This window comes from Eleginops maclovinus, chromosome 11, assembly GCF_036324505.1.
Source record: "Eleginops maclovinus isolate JMC-PN-2008 ecotype Puerto Natales chromosome 11, JC_Emac_rtc_rv5, whole genome shotgun sequence".
Lineage (NCBI taxonomy): Eukaryota > Metazoa > Chordata > Actinopteri > Perciformes > Eleginopidae > Eleginops > Eleginops maclovinus.
The window spans coordinates 8,929,218-8,948,713 of NC_086359.1; the positions used below are offsets into that span (position 1 = coordinate 8,929,218).

Sequence of the window (19,496 nt, forward strand, 5' to 3'; positions counted from 1 at the left end):
TTTCAGCTTCCTACACTGCGGAGAGGAAGCCTATTAAAACGGAGTGGCGGAGTGATTTCATGGCTTCGAACATAGTTCCAGAAGTGGCTTTTGATCCTTTGATGGATCCTTAATGACGGGTTATGTCATAATGAGGATGTGACTAAGTGGCTCCACACCTCAGGATGCCGGAGACAGGTCTGCGGGTGTCAAGGTCTTACGCAACCGCCGGCATGATTGTCACGACCTGGGAAACAAATGTCATCGCTTCTTCAGGCAGGATCTGATTGTGTTTATTTGTGTTGTACCCCCGCAGTACCCACACTTCCTGAAGAGGGACGCCAATAAGCTTCAGATCATGCTGCAGAGACGGAAGAGATACAAGAACCGAACCATCCTGGGCTACAAGACCCTCGCCCTGGGTCTCATCAACATGGCAGAGGTACCATCACCCTTCAGCTCTTGCTGTCACACAGAAGTGATTTTGTGATGTGTTTACGTTTACATTTTCTCCCTTAGATTCTCTCATTTTCTCTGGCTTCTCACATTTTTGCATTTATTATATTTAAAAGAACAGAGGTTAACATTAATATAGCATATTTCAGATGTGATTTCTATTGGCTAGGGCTCCAACATGTTGTAAGGATCTTTAAGCAGTTGACCACTTCCAGTTGTTTACTTCCATAACATATTGACACTTAGGAACCCTCGCGCTGATATTGACTAGTGCTCCAACACATTGTATGTGATAGGCTGAGGGGCGGGACATCTCTAAGCGGTTGAGCAACAGAGCCAGCCAGCTAACCAATCAGAGCAGACTGGGCTCTGGTTTCAGACAGAGGGTGAAAAGAGGAGACATGTCCTAGTCGAGGCACTAAATACTAATATGAAACTGAAAGTTAGCATAGTATGTCCCCTTTAATACACTTCTGCAGGATAGGTAGAGAAAAGGCTTCCTTTTACAATCTCTCCTAGCCTTTCAGTGCATCTTCAGTGGCTCCGCAGCAGCAGACGGAGGTTAAGCTGCGAGTTGTCGAGTCAGCGGAGTCTTGTCCCGACTGATCTGAGCTGTTGACCCGACAAAACGCTGGTCACAGCCTCATTTCCCTAAACACGCAGCCTCTGCCTTCTGCCGCAGTCCAATCTTCGTTTAACTGATCTTTTAACGGTCGTCACAGTGATTTCTGACCTAATACCAACCAGAATATAACAGTCGTTTTCTCTCATTCGGGAACTTTTATTAGGACATATTTAGCTCTGACCTTCATTTACCCTTCATCCAAACTCAATTTCAGCTAGTGCACTTTGGAATAAAACTTGGATTTCAATCTTTGGCCTTGTGTTCTTTTTCCGGCACGCCATAAATGTCGCCATTAATCAAAGTCTGTGGCCTCGTCTGCCAAAAGCTCCGCGCAGTTCTCCTTCTCCCACAACAGGAAACTTTTCTAAAGGCTTCAGATTTACGGCGTGTGTGGGTACATGTGGATGTTTCGTTGAAGGTCAGAATTATTTACAGTGCAAAACACCTTGAACGAAATGTCTCATTGCGGGATTGACAGAAAAAGATTGGGTGAAAAGTCTTTTATGGAGAGCAAAGGAAACCAGATTCACCCGGTAGGATGAGAGCACATGAATCAGAGAATGGTTCTCAAAACTTTTAGAAAAGTATTTTTATTTCCAACACAGTATGTTGCTCCAGCCTTTGCCCTGCCTCATGCATACACAATAAAGTCCCTTTTTATTCATGAAGCTATTCCAGTAGACAGGTTGTGCTTTGAAGAGGGCAAAGGACAACGACGCCGACTCGTACGTATGATGGGTTCAAACTCATTTCCTTCACAGGCGCAGTAAAAGCCTGAACTGTGCCCCGGGCTCGGAGCGTGTCAGAAAAATAAAAAAGCTATAGGGGACTCACTCAGGTTTCTTGCAATCATTCCTCCTAAACTTCTTCAGTAGCCAAACACTTTTGCTGCACCCTCTCCTCAGAAATACATTGAAGAAACTGCTTATGGAGTCGTTCTGTTTTATGACTTTTGTTCTTGACTATGCAGCATCATGTAATCTCGGACTGTTTTCCAGTTACTTAACATATGCATAACTTTAAGCTCTGCCTCAACGCTCATCAGTAATGGAAAGTGGAAAACATTTAAATGTGATTATCGACCTTTTAATAGAGAATTCACTGCATGTTTTTAAGCGTAATGCATTGTAAGTCTAAAAGGTGAACCTGCAGGTGATTTAGTCTCGGCGTAGCGAAATGTACAATTAAAATAATTCTCATAAAACTTGTATTTTCCCTTCTTTTTTTCCTGGCTGGTCAGATTTGCATAAAAGCCTTTTTCTGGGTTAAAATGAGCAGCTTTTATGGAGCTAGCATTAGCATTTGAAGCAGGTTAGCTGAGCAGTAATGTCTCTCCGTAATGTGTGGCTCCATAATAAGCTGCTCAGACTTCATTAACTCAGCGAGTGTGACCAGACTGCTGAAAGAGGCTGGGTGTCACTCTTTTAGATACACACGCTCACACACACACGCTCACACACACACACACGCATGCACAGACAGGAGACGTGATGCTGCTGTTTGCTGCAGAGGAAGGACTTTGTATGCGTCACATGTTCAACTTCTCTCTGGTTTTGTTAATCCCATCTGCTGTTTTGTATATCTCCTGCAGCCTCGTCTCTCTCCTTGTTCCTTTTATCTTTTCTCCTCTCAACATCTGCTTCACGTCTGTCCTCATTTCTTCTCCTGCTGTCTAACCTGTCCCCCTCTCTGTCTACAGAGCCTTTAAGTCGCCTGTCTCTCTTCTCGCTCCTCTTCCTCTGATGCTGTTTGAATCACGTCTTCTGCTGTGTGTAGAGAACCACAATTGAAATATTTCTGGTGGAAGTTTAAATATCTGTCTTTCTTCCCTTAAATAATTGCCTTGTTTCCATTTAAATATTTTAGCATTCATCTGCATCTCATTTAAGTAAACAAGGCACTTTCGAAGTTGGAGAAAACTCAAACTAAAACTTCTCCTTTCCTTATAAAAGAAATAATAAAATCAATGTCCATCAATGACATAACATTTATTGTAGCTGTAGTAGAGTCAAACGTGATAATAAATACTAATATTATATTACAATATGAGAGTACTTACCACTTAGTATGTGTATTTTTCATGGTTTTGAGGGTGGGATTTTGCATCAAATGCTAATGTTTTCTGTTCCCCTCCCCCGTGCAGGTGATGCAGCACCCCAGTGAGGGGGCTCAGGTCCTGGGGCTGCACAGCCAGCTGAAGGATGCCTCGGTGCCAGTCGCTGAGATCAGAGTGTACTCCCTGTCCAGCCAGCCCATCGACCACGAGGGACCCAAAGCAAAGATGTCCGGTGAGTACGACACTTCAACAAATCTTGTCTCTCCTTCCCCTGTTTGTCCCCCTCTCCGCTGACAGCCTCTGTCTCCGCAGATCGCTCTCCAGACATCGACAACTACTCCGAGGAAGAGGAAGAGAGCTACTCGTCAGAACAGGAAGGCAGCGACGACCCCATCCACGGACAGGTGTGTTTGGGAAGGTGTAAATACCGCCGTCACAACAGTAACAGTAAAAGTTATTTGAACTTTATGAAGAACACAAAAACAATATGTATATATTTCAGAATCAGAATCAGGTTTATTACCAAGTAGTTTAAAACATACAGTACCAGAATTTGACTTGGTGTTATCGAGCATACATGAACATATAGATATAATCAAGATATCTTTCTGCTTTCAATATTATTTATTTAAATATTTAACTTCTTAATAGTTCATCACCTGATAAGAGCACTTAAAAGAAGTTAGGCTGATAAGGAAAAAGATTAGACCAGGATAAGAGGTCAAACAACGACACAGGTTTTAATGAAAAACCAGGCCAAACTTGGCAGGGAAATTAAATATAAACTCTGAAATATCTGGCGTTGATTTTTCCTTTTACTTCAAAGGAAAGATAATTAAAAAAGACGTTGGCTTGTATGCAACAGATTTTGCCTATGATACCAACCCTCAGAAGTACAATTTTAACAGCCAATCCAACAACAGCCCAAAGGATGAAATGATTAAACCTCATGAAGAGATTAAAACCAATAAACCCTCAGTCTGTGTCTCTATACTCTCTGACGTGAAGTGTTTTATAAAAGGCTTGCGTAGTACATTCTGTTCCGTACAAAAGCTGGGCACTGAAGTCTTTATCTGCTGCTTCTCAAATGAGAGTAGATGTTGCTTTTTGTCGGGGACTATTTTAAGCCGTGGATTAATATTCTACATTTACAGTGGTGCTTATCTGCAGCCGGCGGACTGTGTGTGTTTGTGGGATGGATTACTGTAACATACATTGTCAGCAAGTGCAACAATGGACGCCCCCAGACTTTACTTGTTAGTGGGATCAAATTATTGTTGCCTTTGGGTCTCTTTAATAGGATTTGTAGGCAGTAATAAAATACGAATGTAGAACATTGCAACCCTTATCCTTTTAAAACCCAAATGTAATAACTCCCCTCTCCTTTCCCGCTCTCTCAGTATCTATTTGACGAAGAGGACGAGGTGAGGAAGAAGAAACCGAGGCGCAAGCTCCCTTCAAACGCCGCAATCACCCGAGTAAGAAAAACACCTCCCTTACCTCATCAATCCTCCCCCCTTTCTCCCTCCCTCCCTCCCTTTATCCATCTGTTTTGTCCCTGCTTGTTTTGTTTCCGAAGCAATTTGCAGCAAACCTGCTTGTGAAAAGCCTTTTCAAGTCAAATTGATTTGACTCGAGTGAAGCCCCTCGCCCTCATCTGCCTCCTGCCTCACCTCACTCGACCTCTCCTCCTTGTCGGCCCCTCCACCTCCCCCTCCCTCCCCTTTTCTGTTGTTAGTTTCTCCTAAAAATCTATTTCCTCCCTCTACCCTCTTTCGATACATGTGATTCGGGGCAATTTTCTGGGAGGAAAACTGTTGTTGCAAATCATCACAAGCACTGGCAATAATTGCAATGAATGGACACACACACACACACACACACATACAAACACATACGCAAACAATCAGCAAGAGCACAGAACACCAATCAGATGTGTTGGGAACCCTGAAAATTACAATTGACCTTCAATTTGACCAAAGGAAAGCAGTGCATTGTGTATGTGTGTGTATGTGTGTGGGTGTGTGGGTCAGTTTGTCTCAGCAGGTTATTAATGGAGCGCTCCTGTGGAGTCGCTGCGAGATTGTCACTGCTGCACCACTGCCCGTGGATAGCACATGCACACACACACACAAAATAACCATCACTTCTGCACTGTTAAAGGGGATGAAAACACACACATTAGACACACTCAAAAGCCATTAAAACAGACCCGTTGCTCTGAGCTGTGGTTGGCACACACACACACACACACACACACACACACACACACACACACACACACACACACACACACACACACATATATAGAGAAACCTTACCAAAACCAAAGTCCAGCATGAGGTCATCCCTCTTCACTTTATAGTAGCCAATGAGGACACGACCTCCAAAACACAACAAGCCGCTCAGACATCCAATCATGTCGCTTTGCCCACAGCTGATATTATCTTTATCTACCAAAAATACCCAAATGTTACAAAAGGAGCATCGTTGTTGTAGCTTATGTGTTCCAATGCGTCCAAATACTGTCCGGAGAAGTCAGTTTTTTCAGTTTTGCTTCATTAAATAAGATTCACACCCATTTCTAATCAAAACCAAAATGGATAATGTGTCCAAATTAAACATGTACAAGTTTCAGCTCACAACTCAACTGTTTCATTTCCTTATTTTTGGCCACAGCAGGCATATTTTCTCCAAAAAACAACTTAAAAAACCCACTGTACACTTCCTGCTCAGCACCAAAAAAACAGACACCGTCCGTCAGTCAGGAACACAAAGGAGCATTCAGCAGCTAAAGAGTCAAATATTAGGTACGTAGAGACGAAAAACAGAGCTAAAAGAGAGTGAAAACTACGCAGGTTGACACAAACGTGACTAAATGAATTACAATGTTGCTCCGTTGCTGCTGCATATGTAAATAAGCAACTGATAGCAACTTTTATCCTTATCAGCAATTCCAATATTGTTTCCTTTGTCAAGGGACCAAAAACGTCAGATATTACAAGGTTAAAAATAGACGAGTTCGAGCAGCTGAATATCTTCTGTCCTTCTTGTAGAAAAAATGCAGTCAATATAAAGTTTCTTACTTCAAGTGCGCATGAAGAAAAACCTTGAGCTGCTGAGTCACCTTTAATCAATGCTCCCTACCTTCCTGTCCAAATGACTCAGAGTGTTCAATAACTAAACAGGCAAACATCTGCGACTGAACCACCTCTCACATCCCAGTTTAATAACACAATAGGAAATGCACGGAAGCATCTGCAGGGGTAACGCTTAATGTGACACGCAGAAATATGTCCTGCTGGTGTATCCATTAACCGCTGCTGATCTGAATATTCGAGTACGAAAAGCCCCTGTCATGTCTTTCCCCTCCCTCACACACACATCAGTCTCACATTGTCTTCCTTCTCTCTCTCCGCAGCAACCCAACATTAAGCAGAAGTTTGTCGCCTTGCTGAAGAGGTTTAAAGTCACTGATGAGGTAGGTGACTTCGGCTGTGTCACTTTGAGTGTGTGTTTGCTCTAGAGGTTGTTTGCCGGAGTCGACATGTTGTGGCTTTGAAGACGCAGCGAGGTGTGTGTGTGGGCAGGATGTGGCACAACAACTGGGAGTCGGCTCAAACAGTAAACATTGTTAAAATAGAACAGAAATGTGTTTATGTGCCTCTGGAGTCAATCAGAGTGTGTGTGTTTGATCTCACACATCTGAGTCTATGTGTGTGTGTGTGGTGTGTGTGTGTCTCTTCGTCAGAACATTGTGTTTGTGTTAACCTTAATTTGACCATCAAAAAACATCTCGAGTCACCCTTAAGATACTTTTTTCGTAACAATGACTACCTCACTCCACAATACCTGGCTGATTACAAGGCTAAAGAAATAAAAAAACCTCCAGAAATATTGATTTTAAATGCTTCCCCTAAAACAATCAGACCACTCACGGTGTTATGAGATGGATCTGTGTCCATAGTAACGGCCTGTTATCCATAGCAGTGGGCTGATATAAAGGAATAACAAACCATGGAATTCTGTTATTGACCAATCAGAAGCGAGTATTCAAAAAATACCTGTTTATATTTGTTAATGTAACGTTTTATTCATTATTTTGTGTTAGAGCTGGTTCTCTGTTTTAACAGTATTTGTTTCCGATTGAGCGCTGATTATAGTGCGCTTATAAAAAAATAAAACAGTTATTGAAATGCTTTTTTTCTCCCTTGTTTGCTACTTTCAAAATATAGCATTATTTTAATTATCCATGAGTCAAAAAACACTTTTCCTTCCACTGCCTTTGAAATCTGTGTGTGTGTGTGTGTGTGTGTGTGTGTGTGTGTGTGTGTGTGTGTGTGTGTGTGTGTGTGTGTGTGTGTGTGTGTGTGTGTGTGTGTGTGTGTGTGTGTGTGTGTGTGTGTGTGTGTGTGTGTGTGTGTGTGTGTGTGTGTGTGTGTGTGTGTGTGTGTGTGTGTGTGTGTGTGTGTGTGTGTGTGTGTGTGTGTGTGTGTGTGTGTGTGTGCGGGTGGTACTTCAGTTGGGATCAACATATGTCTCCTCTGTGGGGATTATCACCTCTCAGGGGGAGCAGGTTGTTGACACTTTTTATTTTTTAAAGCTTCTGTTTGTGTTACCAGAACCGATCAGAGCAGCTTGGAAATGTTTTTACTCTGTGCCTGTGAACGTCGGTCACTTATCTCCTCTGCGTCTCGTCCAGGTTGGTTTCGGCCTGGAGCACGTGTCGAGGGAGCAGATCCAGGAGGTGGAGGAGGACCTGGACGAGCTCTACGACAGTCTGGAGATGTACAACCCCAGCGACAGCGGGCCGGAGATGGAGGAGACCGACAGCATCCTCAGCACGCCCAAACCTAAGCTAAGGTGGCTGCATAAACATACAACACAGCTCAAAAATACATCTACAGCTTCACCTGCTTACATTGCTGCATCCAAACACTGACAGGACTCTCTGAGCTCCCTCTGTTGGTGGAAACTGCTCAGTGTCGTCATATATTTTGTGTTTATTTTAGGTTACCTCAAACCACAATCTGGTTGCATACTTTTATATTCATCTGGTTATCAACCAAAACCTCAAATCTCATTTTGAAGGGTTTATTTAGATGATTTAAAAGAAGAGTTTCATGAAGTACAGATGGGAGGGACCTGTGATGCTCATCATTGTTTTGGAAAAAAAAGTATCTGCTTCAAAGATCTCAATTCTCTTTGTCATGGACTCCAGGAAGGCGTATTTCTTGGAGATCAATAACAGAGTCGAAGAGTAGCATTCAAGCTATTTATAAATGTCTATTCAAACTTATTTTTAGTCTTCTTGTGATCTGAGCTTAAATTTAGCTTCAAAATATGACTCAAAATAGCACTACTTGATGGCTTTAAAATGTAGTGGAGCTGAAAAGCAAAGCAGCAAAATAAATGCATTGGGTCACAGTTCTGTTGAAAAAGTCATAATTGTAAAGACGCTTTTTGTTCTCTTTGGTTTCTGTCTCCGTGTGTTCAGGCCGTTCTTCGAGGGAATGTCTCAGTCCAGCTCTCAGACGGAGATCGGCAGTCTGAATAGCAAAGGCAGTTTGGGTCGAGACACTTTCAGCCCGGTGAGTATATCTGATCTGCAGCATCAGCAGGAGTTGAACTTATGTGGGGCTTTCACCTGAAGCATTGAGCTGAGTGCAGGCAATCTGTTCCCAAAGGGTGTTCGACTTCAGGCAAGGCCTCATTTAAATTGTGTACAATGGACTAGCGATACATGTACGATACACACCTAGGACTACATATAGCCCATTTACCTTGTGAAACAACATTATTAAAATCAACAATCTGAAACCTTTTTTGGTTTGATCAGGTCAAAACATACATGTAGGTATTTTTTTATTTAAATGATTTTCTTAAAAAAAACAATGCATGGGCTTATTCCTTTCAAATTCCTCCAAATCAACACTTTTTAAAGACATTTTATTCCAATGATTCAAACATCCTGGCTGTTTTTACTGTGAGATTTGTTGATGTAATTATAAATGTTTTCTTAATTACGCTATGAACTCCACAAAGCCCCTAACCTAATACTTGTTCAACAAAGTGCTTCAGACAGTCTACCCGTGGCACTCTAAAGATCACAGTGACATAAAACCGTGTAAGGAAACGCTTTTAATTGCAGCTTGAAAACACCATGCGTCTCTGCATTGATGGGGTAAACATCCAGAATGTGAAGCGTGTGAAAATGGCCCATCGGGAGGGCGGTGTGCAAATATAAGAAATTCAAAAACGTAATGGAGCAGAAATCCAATAGCTCTTTTACGGTCACCATCTGCTCGATAAAAAGAGTGTTAAATCTGCTGAATGGATTTCACCGCTGCATTCAAACCGCTGCACTTCCCTCTTTAATAGCAATGCTGAAGTAGAGCCTTTCGGTGTCGGGACTGGTTTTTGCACACTTCCTGATAATATGTTTTTCAGTGGAAAACTCTGCTTTCATTTCAGTCCTGTTGCTGCAAAATAACTTCAGTAATTGTTTGATTATTAAAAATCCAGTTCCATTGAAGCCTGGAGACTGAATGCAGTGTCCTCCTCTTCCCAGCAGGGGGAGCAGCCTCCTATAGAGAAGATGAAGCCCTCCCGCAGCCGCAACCTGGACGAGCCTCTATCTGAGACCGACACACTGGTATTGTGTGTGTGTGTGTGTGTGTGTGTGTGTGTGTGTGTGTGTGTGTGTGTGTGTGTGTGTGTGTGTGTGTGTGTGTGTGTGTGTGTGTGTGTGTGTGTGTGTGTGTGTGTGTGTGTGTGTGTGTGTGTGTGTGTGTGTGTGTGAGAGAAGGAGAGAGAGTTAATGATCTTTGCTAATAGCACTCGGACGGGGAACTCGCAGCCATCTGCGAGAGAGACGGAGAGCACAGAAGAAAGAGTGAAATCAAAAGTAATGGAGAGTCGGAGTATCTCCCTATTCTGACACTGTGTGTGTTTGTGTGTGTGTAGGAGCTAACAGATCAAGAGCTGTTTGCTGAGGTGGGCCCCTGCATCACGGTGTCAGTGGCAGAGAAACCCCGTACGCCTCTGAAGAGCAGCAAAAGTGAAAGCCAGGCCATGCCATCACCAAGGTAAAAACACAAATGGTTACGAACAGAGATATTTCATTTAATTCAAATATTTTGGGGGACTTATTTATCTAGATTATTATTACGTATGGGTTAATATTTTAAGATAATGGCTCTATCTACAGCATTTAAATGTTAGTTAAATGCATCCATTAATAAACTACAGATACATCTCTTTTCATATATAGATTTTTTGAGGTTGAGGTTTGTCATCATAAAGTTTGTATTATTTTTCATTAAATATAACAAAATAAATACATTTAAATAAACTTGCGTGTATAAATAAAGAAAGACAAAATTAAAGAGAGGAAAAATTATTAGATAAATTCAGACTTTTTTAAAGAACTCAACCATTTAAAAAAAATGCATTTATAGGAAAGAAAACGGGCCTTTTTAATTCAGAACACACATTAAAAAGGTTTGCCTGTTAGCATCTCAGAAGGGAAACATATTTAGTATTTTCAACACTGAATATGTTGGCAAACATTGATGCCATTTGAGCTTTTTTTTTAAAACATGCTGTGCCTTTTTTTCCCTGTCTCCGTCAGGTTGGACGGAGGCCACACGCCCCGGCAGAAGCGCATCAGCACCCCCATGAAGGAGAGACAGCTGTCCAAGCCTCTGAGTGAGCGCACCAACAGCTCCGACTCAGAGAGATCCCCGGAGCTGGGTCACAGCACGCCCGTAAATTACCATCCTCTTCTCAGTCCTTATCATGAGCTACAGAATCATTTTACCGGAGCACAGGGACGTAAATCATCCTGTCGCAGCAGAGATTTACAAAAAAAAACCTGCCTTTGTTCCGTGTCCTCCTCTCTGTTTAGTTTTTTCAGAAGTAAAGAATGCAAATGATAATCTGTGACTCCCAGGAGCTCAGGATGAATTATTCATTTGCTCATGAGTCATCTGTAGTGTAAATGTCTTGCTGTGGGGAAGTGTATGACCTCTGTCTGTCTGTGTGTGTCTGTGTGTGTGTGTGTGTGTGTGTGTGTGTGTGTGTGTGTGTGTGTGTGTGTGTGTGTGTGTGTGTGTGTGTGTGTGTGTGTGTGTGTGTGTGTGTGTGTGTGTGTGTGTGTGTGTGTGTGTGTGTGTGTGTGTGTGTGTGTGTGTGTGTGTGTGTGTGTGTGTGTGTGTGTGTGTGTGTGTGTGTATAGCTCCTGAGGAAGGTGGTGTACGACCAGCTGAACCAGATTTTGTTGTCAGACTCCGCACTCCCCGAAAGCCTCATCATGGTCAATGGCACCGACTGGCAAGGGCAGGTAAGTGTGTGTGTGTGTGAAGCATGTCCTCCAAATTTATTTTAAGGTGTGTGTGTTCATCATTATTCTGTGTGTGTGTGTGTGTGTGTGTGTGTGTGTGTGTGTGTGTGTGTGTGTGCAGTATGTCGCAGAGCAGCTGCAGGTACAGAGACACCCGGTGGTTTGCACGTGTTCCTCGGCCGAAATCCAGGCGGTGCTGTCGGCCGTGCTCACCCGCATCCAGAAATTGTGAGACACACACACACACACACACACACACACACTTATTCCTGAGTTAAACCGTCCCTTGGTTTGCAGGATGACTCATCTCCTCAGGCTTCATCTGTCTTCTGTTTGACCCTTTCCTCTTCTTCTCCTCCGTCCTCCACATCTCTCACTCCTCCTCCTTTTGCCCTCCTGACTCCTCATCTATAACTTCTCTTTATGCCAAACAATACTTTTTATATCTCACCTATTTCTCCGCCTCACTGTTTTGTCTCCATCTGTTCCTTCGGTTTACTTTATTGTCAGAGCATATAAAGGAAAATAGGTGACACAGAAAAAGTAAACAGTGTTTCTTTAGATGCAAACAGGTAAGAATCAGCATTCTCAGCAGGGAAAAGGAAAGAGGACCATTTTATACATCAAGTCCAATTTGAGTCGAATACATTCATTTAAGAGGCTCCATGCATGTATGTGTTTGATTTCTTATCTCCAGTGGATCCCCTTCTGACATATCCCTAATAACACCCACTCCTTTCCTTCCGTTCCTCTCCCCCCATAGCTGTAACTGTAACTCGTCCATGCCCAGAGCGGTGAAGGTGGCGGCGGTGGGCAGCCAGAGCTACCTGGGAGCCATCCTGCAGTTCTTCGTCACTCAGCTCGCCAGCAAGACGTCCGATTGGCTCAACCACATGCGCTTCCTGGTCGTGCCTCTGGGTAAGAGAGTCTGGAGATAGAGACACTCTTGTAGAAGGGAGAAGTGTGAACATTGGGGAAAATGTGACAGTTATAAACGTTTAGGATCTTAAACTTGTCTTATTTTTTGTGTTACCTTTTTTATTTGCATTGTGAACCCTGTGCTCTTTTTCATTGTTGCATCTAATCAAATTTCATCCACTTTCTTTCCTTCTCTTTATTTTGACTCCATCTTCTCCATCAGGCTCTCACCCGGTTGCCAAGCACCTCGGCGCCCTTGACAACCGCTACAGCTCCTCCTTCCTGGACGGGGCGTGGAGAGACGTGTTCAGCCGCTCTGAGCCACCACAGACAGGTACCCCCCCCTGCCCTGAGGCCCTGAATAATCACCTTTAGTGGGTGATATCGGCCCCATATCAACACACACGTCTCCCTATCCTCCACAGATCAGCTGGATGTAGCGGCAAGAATCTCACAGTACATCAGCGGAGCCACCGTCACACACCAGCTTCCCATCGCTGAGGCCATGCTCACCTGCAAACACAGGACGTGAGTACAGAGTCATATAAAAAAAAAAACACACCACAAGAACCTTTATGTTTTTCTTACAAATCTGTGTCCTCTCTGTTCCCAGGCGAGATGAGGACTCCTACCAGAAGTTCATTCCCTTCATAGGGGTAAGGTTTACTCATATCGCAGCAGGTTGAAAAATCTAATCTGAATTGATGGATTGTTGCTGATTATTTTGATGCTTTGCTTCTTGTTTTCCAGGTGGTTAAAGTCGGTCTTATCGAGTCGGGTCCGTCTCCAACAGGTGAGTGAAAGATCACTTTAGATATGAAAGAAAACGACAAACACAGTGTTGGAAAAAGGCAGGAAAAAGTACAGTTTCTACATAAAAAATAGAATAAGATGAACAGAAAGTCAAATGAAATTCTCAACAGTGGAATAAAATACTCCCTTTATTGATTCATATCAATATTTGGACTGTAAACAGAGTAGTTTAACCGCCAATAGCCTGTGAGCCTGGTGGCTGTAGTCCGAAGCTTTGAAAATAAACTTGAGGACAAATGTAAAAAGCATTTGATTTAGCTGCTCATAATGTTCATTTTCTCCTGTGATCCCAAGGAGATACAGAAGAGGGCGTGGCGGTGAGCTTGGCCGTCCCCTCCACATCTCCCCCCTCCCACGGCTCCCCCACTGGGATGATTAAAGAGGCGGCTACACCCCCCTCCTCCCCCTCAATGGGCAGCGTACTGACAGTACAAGGGTAAGAGTGACCTGAATTATTGATCCTTTTTCCTCTTGTTCCTACCAACTAGTTCCTTCCCTCTCTGACGCTTCATTTAGCATCCCTCATTTACCTCCTTATAAGGGAGGAGAAACAATATTAAATTATCTATCAATCTTAGAAAAACTTCGGAGACCACAAAGTAAAATATTCCACTGCCCTTCAAATAAAAAAAACCATAAAACATATTGTACGTTTTGCTTCTGGCCCCAGTATTCTCTTTGATGCTTCAGGTTTTCATCTGTGGGATACATTTGATATATGCTCCTCCTGCTGCTAGAGACCGTCTCTCCCGCTGCGTCTGATCTAATCTTCTACCCCCCCCTCTTCAAAATGCATTTGGTGCAAGCATCAAAATCTGATATAGTCCATGTTCTCTAAAAACTGTTTTGGATTAAGTTACTGGTGGCAGACTGAGGTGCTGCAGAGGCTGCAAAAAGCTTTCCTGCTCATATTCACAGCCTCTCCCATCGCAGTTACATCTATTTTTTAAGCTGGTTTGTATATAATTGAACAAAAAACATAATTGATAATACAAACAGGTTCATTTCTCTCTAACTGCTTCTATAACTCTCTCCGTCCTCAGGAGTCCCAGCATGTCTCATGGCGTGGATGCCATCGGCCTGCAGGTGGACTACTGGCTGGCGTCTCTGGCGGAGAAGCGGCGGGAGGGTGAGCGGCGCGACACGGGCTGTAAGAACACGCTGAAGAGCGCCTTCCGCTCGCTGCAGGTCAGCAGGCTACCAGGTGGGGGCAGCAACGACGCACAGGCCCAGGTCAGCACCATGGCTATGACCGTGGTCACCAAGGAGAAGAACAAGAAAGGTGAGACGAGGATCCAAAGAGTGGAAATCATCAGATGGGAGATGTTAGAGGAACTCTTCATGTTCTCGGTCCAGGTACATAAAGATTTCTCTCTCTACCGCTCCTCAGTTCCCACCATCTTCCTGGGGAAGAAGCCAAAGGAGAAGGACGTAGACTCAAAGAGCCAGGTCATCGAAGGCATCAGCCGACTCATCTGCTCCGCCAAGCAGCAGCAGACCTTCCTGAAAGGTAACCTGAAGGATAGACATCGTACCTCCATGTCCTTTAAATATGTCCATTTCACTTCAGCGTACCCCTGGTCCAAACTCTGTTCAGAAAGCAAGCATTTTAAAGTTGTTTGCTTCTGTTCCTCTCCAGTGGCGATAGACGGCGTGGAGTGGAACGACGTGAAGTTCTTCCAGCTCGCCGCCCAGTGGCCCACTCACGTCAAATACCTTCCTGTCGGACTTTACGGCTACAGCAAGCCCCCCTCCTAGGGCGAGCACCAGCCGACTCCTCTGAACCTGACTTGACCTTCGACTCTCGTTGATCCTGTAACACGGATGCGCAAAGACCCCGCCCCAGATCAGAGGGAAGACGCTGATGGGCCGGACAGTTTTTCTTTCTTTAGTTTCATTTTGGTGGCAGTCGTCTTATCCGTCAGGAGGAGGAAGAGGGTGGTGTGGGGGTGCTGCGTTGTTACTAGTCACTTTAATGCCCTTTTTCTGTGTGTGTGTTGTGTGTGTGTGTGTGTGTGTGTGTGTGTGTGTATGTGTGTGTGGCGAGTGTGCATGCACACGTGAATGTACAGTGTGTGCGTGTGTGTGTGTGTGTGTGTGTGTGTTTGTTTACTTACAAGGGGCTTACAGCACAAGTTTATTAGCCAACTGCCATTTACGTTTCCGTTCTATGGAATGCAATAGCATGCAACAACTCACCGATTTCAAGCCCTTAAAGTCCAACCCTCGACTCTCGCTTTCCTTCAAGACCCGATCCACACACGCATGCTCCAAACTAAGCGATATACCACTCACGTGCCGGAACAGAAATAAAAAAAGTTACACAACAGGGCTTCAGTGTTTGCATGAGTCGCTGAAACACAACGGAAAGTGTCCTGTGCTCACACAATGCAGTCAAACAAAAGGCTTGCATGTGATTCCTCCACCTGTACTCCAGTACATCCACAGATGCCCTTAAAGCAAGCCCATCATTACCGTTTTTTATTTCAAGGGCTTCCATATAATTTAGAATATGTTTTTCTGTACCAAAATAAGTGATTTGGATGTGAAATGCCAAACAGAAAATAATATATATAAATGGGGAGTGTCTTTTTTTATTTGTGCTCTTGTGAACAATAGATTTTGACGCTGTTTTGTGATGCATAGTGTACGTTTTTGTGAAGAGTTCCAGGATTTCGAAGCAGGGGATACTACATCGTGCGGTTTTCTTTATCTTCTCAGTTGCTATGCACATGTACAAAGACGCATCTGGGTGTTTTGCAGAGCACGGCTGGTAAAAACAGATCAACACAAGCGAATATGCAACGATGAAATGCATAAACCAGCCGAAAAAGATGCATAAACTCTGCTTTTCCGTGAGTATCTTCACCGCAAATATAGGATGTTTAACACCTGCAATAAAGCACAAAGTCGTATGCCAGTTGTCCCCAAAATAAAATGATTTATTGGCAACAGGATGGCAGCTTTTACTTTAGTGAAAACAGCAGACCTGGTCCAAGAGGATCTTATTTTTTAGGCTTTTTCCATTTATTCTTAAGACATCAATAGTTAATTTTATCAGGAAAAAATAAGTAAATATTTGGGTTGATGTGAGTTATTTTGGCGCAGGTCTGCTTCATGCTTTCTCTAAGATGTCGTGAGGTGATTAGTGAGAGTACAGTAACCGGTAACAGTGTGTGTGTGTGTGTGTGCGTGTGTGTGTGGTGAAATAAATGTAATGTTGTTGGAAACTTTGAAAAAAAAAAAATCACTAAATAGGGGGAATACTTTTTCTAACGTGTGTGTGTATGTGTGTGTGTGTGTGGATGGATGTGTGTGGATGTGGATGAGGTCACTATCAACATCATTGATTATCTGATCAGGGCTGCAGTGGTCATCCTGTTTACTTTGTATCGTGGCACAAGGCAGGTTTTTATCACCACTAAGTACAAAATCATACGATAAAATTCAATTGAATAAATAAAAAATATTTCAAATTTGGCGCAAATCCAAGAATGTATCTGCAATGGTGGTTTAAAATAATTGATCTAATCCTCGTTCTAATTTAATTTCACGAGCCTGTGTACTTTTGCCTTGTGCCGCCTGCATCGTAACACTCTCCATGTCCAGTAAAGTATTAGAAGTATTGTTTTTTTAATCGTGTTAATGCCAACATCTGGATTTAAATGCTGTTTTTGTTAGTTTGATTTTATTTGTCCCTGATATTACAGTGTTACGGCACCTGTTACACGATGGGTTCAAACTAAAGGATTTGCTTGTGTGTTCTCTGGCTGTTCTGACTATCAGCTCGAAACTCAAACACTCAGTTTGGTGTTGATTGATTATAAGTCCTTCCAAATATTTGAATGTATTGCATTTAGTTTACAGGTGCAGCTTTCAGGCACAGGTAGATGTGTTGCTAGAAGGTGGTGTTTGGCCTAAAACAGACTTATGTGCATTCATTCTAAAGTCTACAGTAACGGTTGAATTTACCCAAAGTTTTTTGAGTTAAGGGCTTGACAGAAAGACAGGGTTTCATTGTTCCTTAATATAAGCAAGGGTCGACGTACTGTACTCTAAAATGTTAAAATACCCTATCTTAAAAAGTGAACATAATTTGCAGTTATTAAAGTTAACCCTAAGACGTTTGCTAAGAAAACAACAATCATCACTGGACCTCTTTAAGGTAACATGTATAAGCTTTTATCATTTGCCACTAATTACTTTATTAAAGTTAAGTTATTATCACAATGTGAAAGGTGTGGCTCTTAGGGACAAACCCCCTGAAACGCCAACCAATCAGAGCAGAGAGGTTCTTAAAGACAGGCGCTAAAACAGAGCGTTTCAGACGAAGGGTGAATACAGGTATATTCAAACAGGAAAATAATCTGGTTTTTGAACAATAAACATATTTACATGTTCTGGTAGAAACTAACAATACATTATGAACCTAAAAAAATAGCATGCTATGTCCCCTTTAACTTGCTTTTTCCATTGTAACAGCTTTTTGCTTATCTGGTTTTAACATTCGATAAAGGAATTAGTGGCAAATTAGGTTTTGAAGTGAACCATGTTTTAAATTCAAAAAATGGATTTAAAAACAAGAAATCTTTCCAAAACGACTAGATGGAATAAAAATGCTTGATCTTTTTAAACTTGAACTATATCAGTGGGGTAAACTCTCTTCTGTTTACTATCCAAAACAGTCTTTGCCTTGTAGTGTTGTTGCTGTTATTGTTGCAACGATGTGAATCCAAACTTTTCCTAGAAGGTTTACAGGCCGAGTTTTTGATGCCTCTTCTTTCGCAGCCTTCACAGAGAGGTTGGAGGTCAGCTGGCACTCACTGATTGAGCTGAACTTGGATTTATAACAAAATCACTGCCAACACTAAAATGTGGCTATATTCAGCTAGATTTGTGGGTTTCTTTGGATCTCTGAAAACACATAAACAACAAAGCGATCCTTGTTATGAAGTCAACATTTTAAAGTTTGGAGCAACTTTTTTTCTCATCTTTCATCGACAACAGTTCCCAACATTGTTCCAGTTTACACGTTTTCCTACAGTCTCTGGTTGTTCTGTATGTAAGACTTGAATTTGTTCCTATGTGTTTTTACCTGTACCTCTGTACCTGTGTGTGTTTGTGACGGTGTATCGATGGTTCCTCTGTCCTTGACTAGTCGTGGTTAGAGATTCGGAGCCGTTTGTTCCATCAATAATCTCCGTCAGTGATCAGCAGTGTCTTGTCCCTCCACCGTCCTCTCTCTGACGATGAGAGAGTTTTTTCACCAGGCTTCCACAAGCTTAGCTTTCTAAAATGACTTGACATGATTTTGTCCACATTCCCTGACAGCTTGTATATTCTGCCGTATGTCTTCATGGGAACCAAATTTGCCTAAGCAGTAGATTTCTGCCTGACGAGGTTCAGAGCGTCCTAAGCTTGTGGAGAGTATTTTGCACATGCCATTGTTTCTTCAGCAGCAGTCTTCAGCTTTTTTGCCTTTTGCCTATAACAATAATTCTAATAATAAACTATAATGCTTGTACATATCAGATAGTACTTGTAATATTGTATTCTAGTTCTGTTTTTTTGTTTTGTTTTTCTTAATTTGACATGTTTTGTAGTACTGCTTTTTCATGATTACGTTTGTCAATCAAACAGATGTGGGATGAAAAGTGGAAGTGTTCATTGTTTTGTTTTTTTAATAAAAATATTCCTGATTTGTAGCTCAGTCTCATGTTTTTGTGTATGCAGAAAATAGTTGTTATCATGCAGGATTAAAAAAAAACATTCATTTTTAATGCAAATATTGAGAAATATTGTTAGTCATTGTAAATGTTAATGGTAAACAATTGAAATAGGTCAACATAGTATTTCAGAAGGTGGTAAAAAGAGTGAAATGTAAATAAAGAGTTCACATGATGCTTGTGAAGCAGGTCAGTAGTACACGCAGGGCCTCTCACTACCCTGATGCCCTGGTTGGTCTCTCGAGCACAAAGAGTATAAGCACAGCAAGAGGATTCACTTCCAACTACATCCTGTTCCGTGAAAACACGTTTAATTATTTGTTATTTACTTTTTGACAATGAGTTAGTCAGGGATAATATACTTGTTCAATTCCAAATTAATTGTAATTCTTTATTAATTATATATAAAAGAAACCGGTTCTATGAGAAGAACTAAGTCGATGTTAGGCTAGCTGAATGGCAATTTGGCTGTACGCATGCGCAAGATAGTTTCCCGCCCCGCTTGGAAAATGGCCAACGCACGTAATCATCTTGACATTTTACTTCATCTTTGGTTGTTGAATTCTGGGAAACAGCCAT

The 19,496-nt window shown here is 42.3% G+C and overlaps 1 protein-coding gene across 1 annotated transcript in view; it reads left to right on the forward strand.

Moving 5' to 3' along the window:
• The window catches only part of LOC134871980 (phosphofurin acidic cluster sorting protein 1-like), a 44,772-nt gene extending 25,876 nt beyond the window's left edge, over window positions 1–18,896 (forward strand). The window contains exons 4-24 of the mRNA XM_063895029.1: window positions 296–421; window positions 3,204–3,348; window positions 3,429–3,520; window positions 4,517–4,594; window positions 6,538–6,597; window positions 7,819–7,979; window positions 8,614–8,707; window positions 9,688–9,771; window positions 10,083–10,204; window positions 10,750–10,885; window positions 11,356–11,460; window positions 11,582–11,688; window positions 12,224–12,378; window positions 12,602–12,712; window positions 12,804–12,906; window positions 12,992–13,034; window positions 13,129–13,171; window positions 13,486–13,627; window positions 14,235–14,473; window positions 14,582–14,701; window positions 14,831–18,896. Of these exons, the coding sequence (XP_063751099.1) occupies window positions 296–421; window positions 3,204–3,348; window positions 3,429–3,520; window positions 4,517–4,594; window positions 6,538–6,597; window positions 7,819–7,979; window positions 8,614–8,707; window positions 9,688–9,771; window positions 10,083–10,204; window positions 10,750–10,885; window positions 11,356–11,460; window positions 11,582–11,688; window positions 12,224–12,378; window positions 12,602–12,712; window positions 12,804–12,906; window positions 12,992–13,034; window positions 13,129–13,171; window positions 13,486–13,627; window positions 14,235–14,473; window positions 14,582–14,701; window positions 14,831–14,949 (2,385 nt within the window). The 3' untranslated portion in view covers window positions 14,950–18,896. The remainder of the gene's footprint in view (window positions 1–295; window positions 422–3,203; window positions 3,349–3,428; window positions 3,521–4,516; window positions 4,595–6,537; window positions 6,598–7,818; window positions 7,980–8,613; window positions 8,708–9,687; window positions 9,772–10,082; window positions 10,205–10,749; window positions 10,886–11,355; window positions 11,461–11,581; window positions 11,689–12,223; window positions 12,379–12,601; window positions 12,713–12,803; window positions 12,907–12,991; window positions 13,035–13,128; window positions 13,172–13,485; window positions 13,628–14,234; window positions 14,474–14,581; window positions 14,702–14,830) is intronic.
• The last annotated feature ends 600 nt before the right edge of the window (window positions 18,897–19,496 follow it).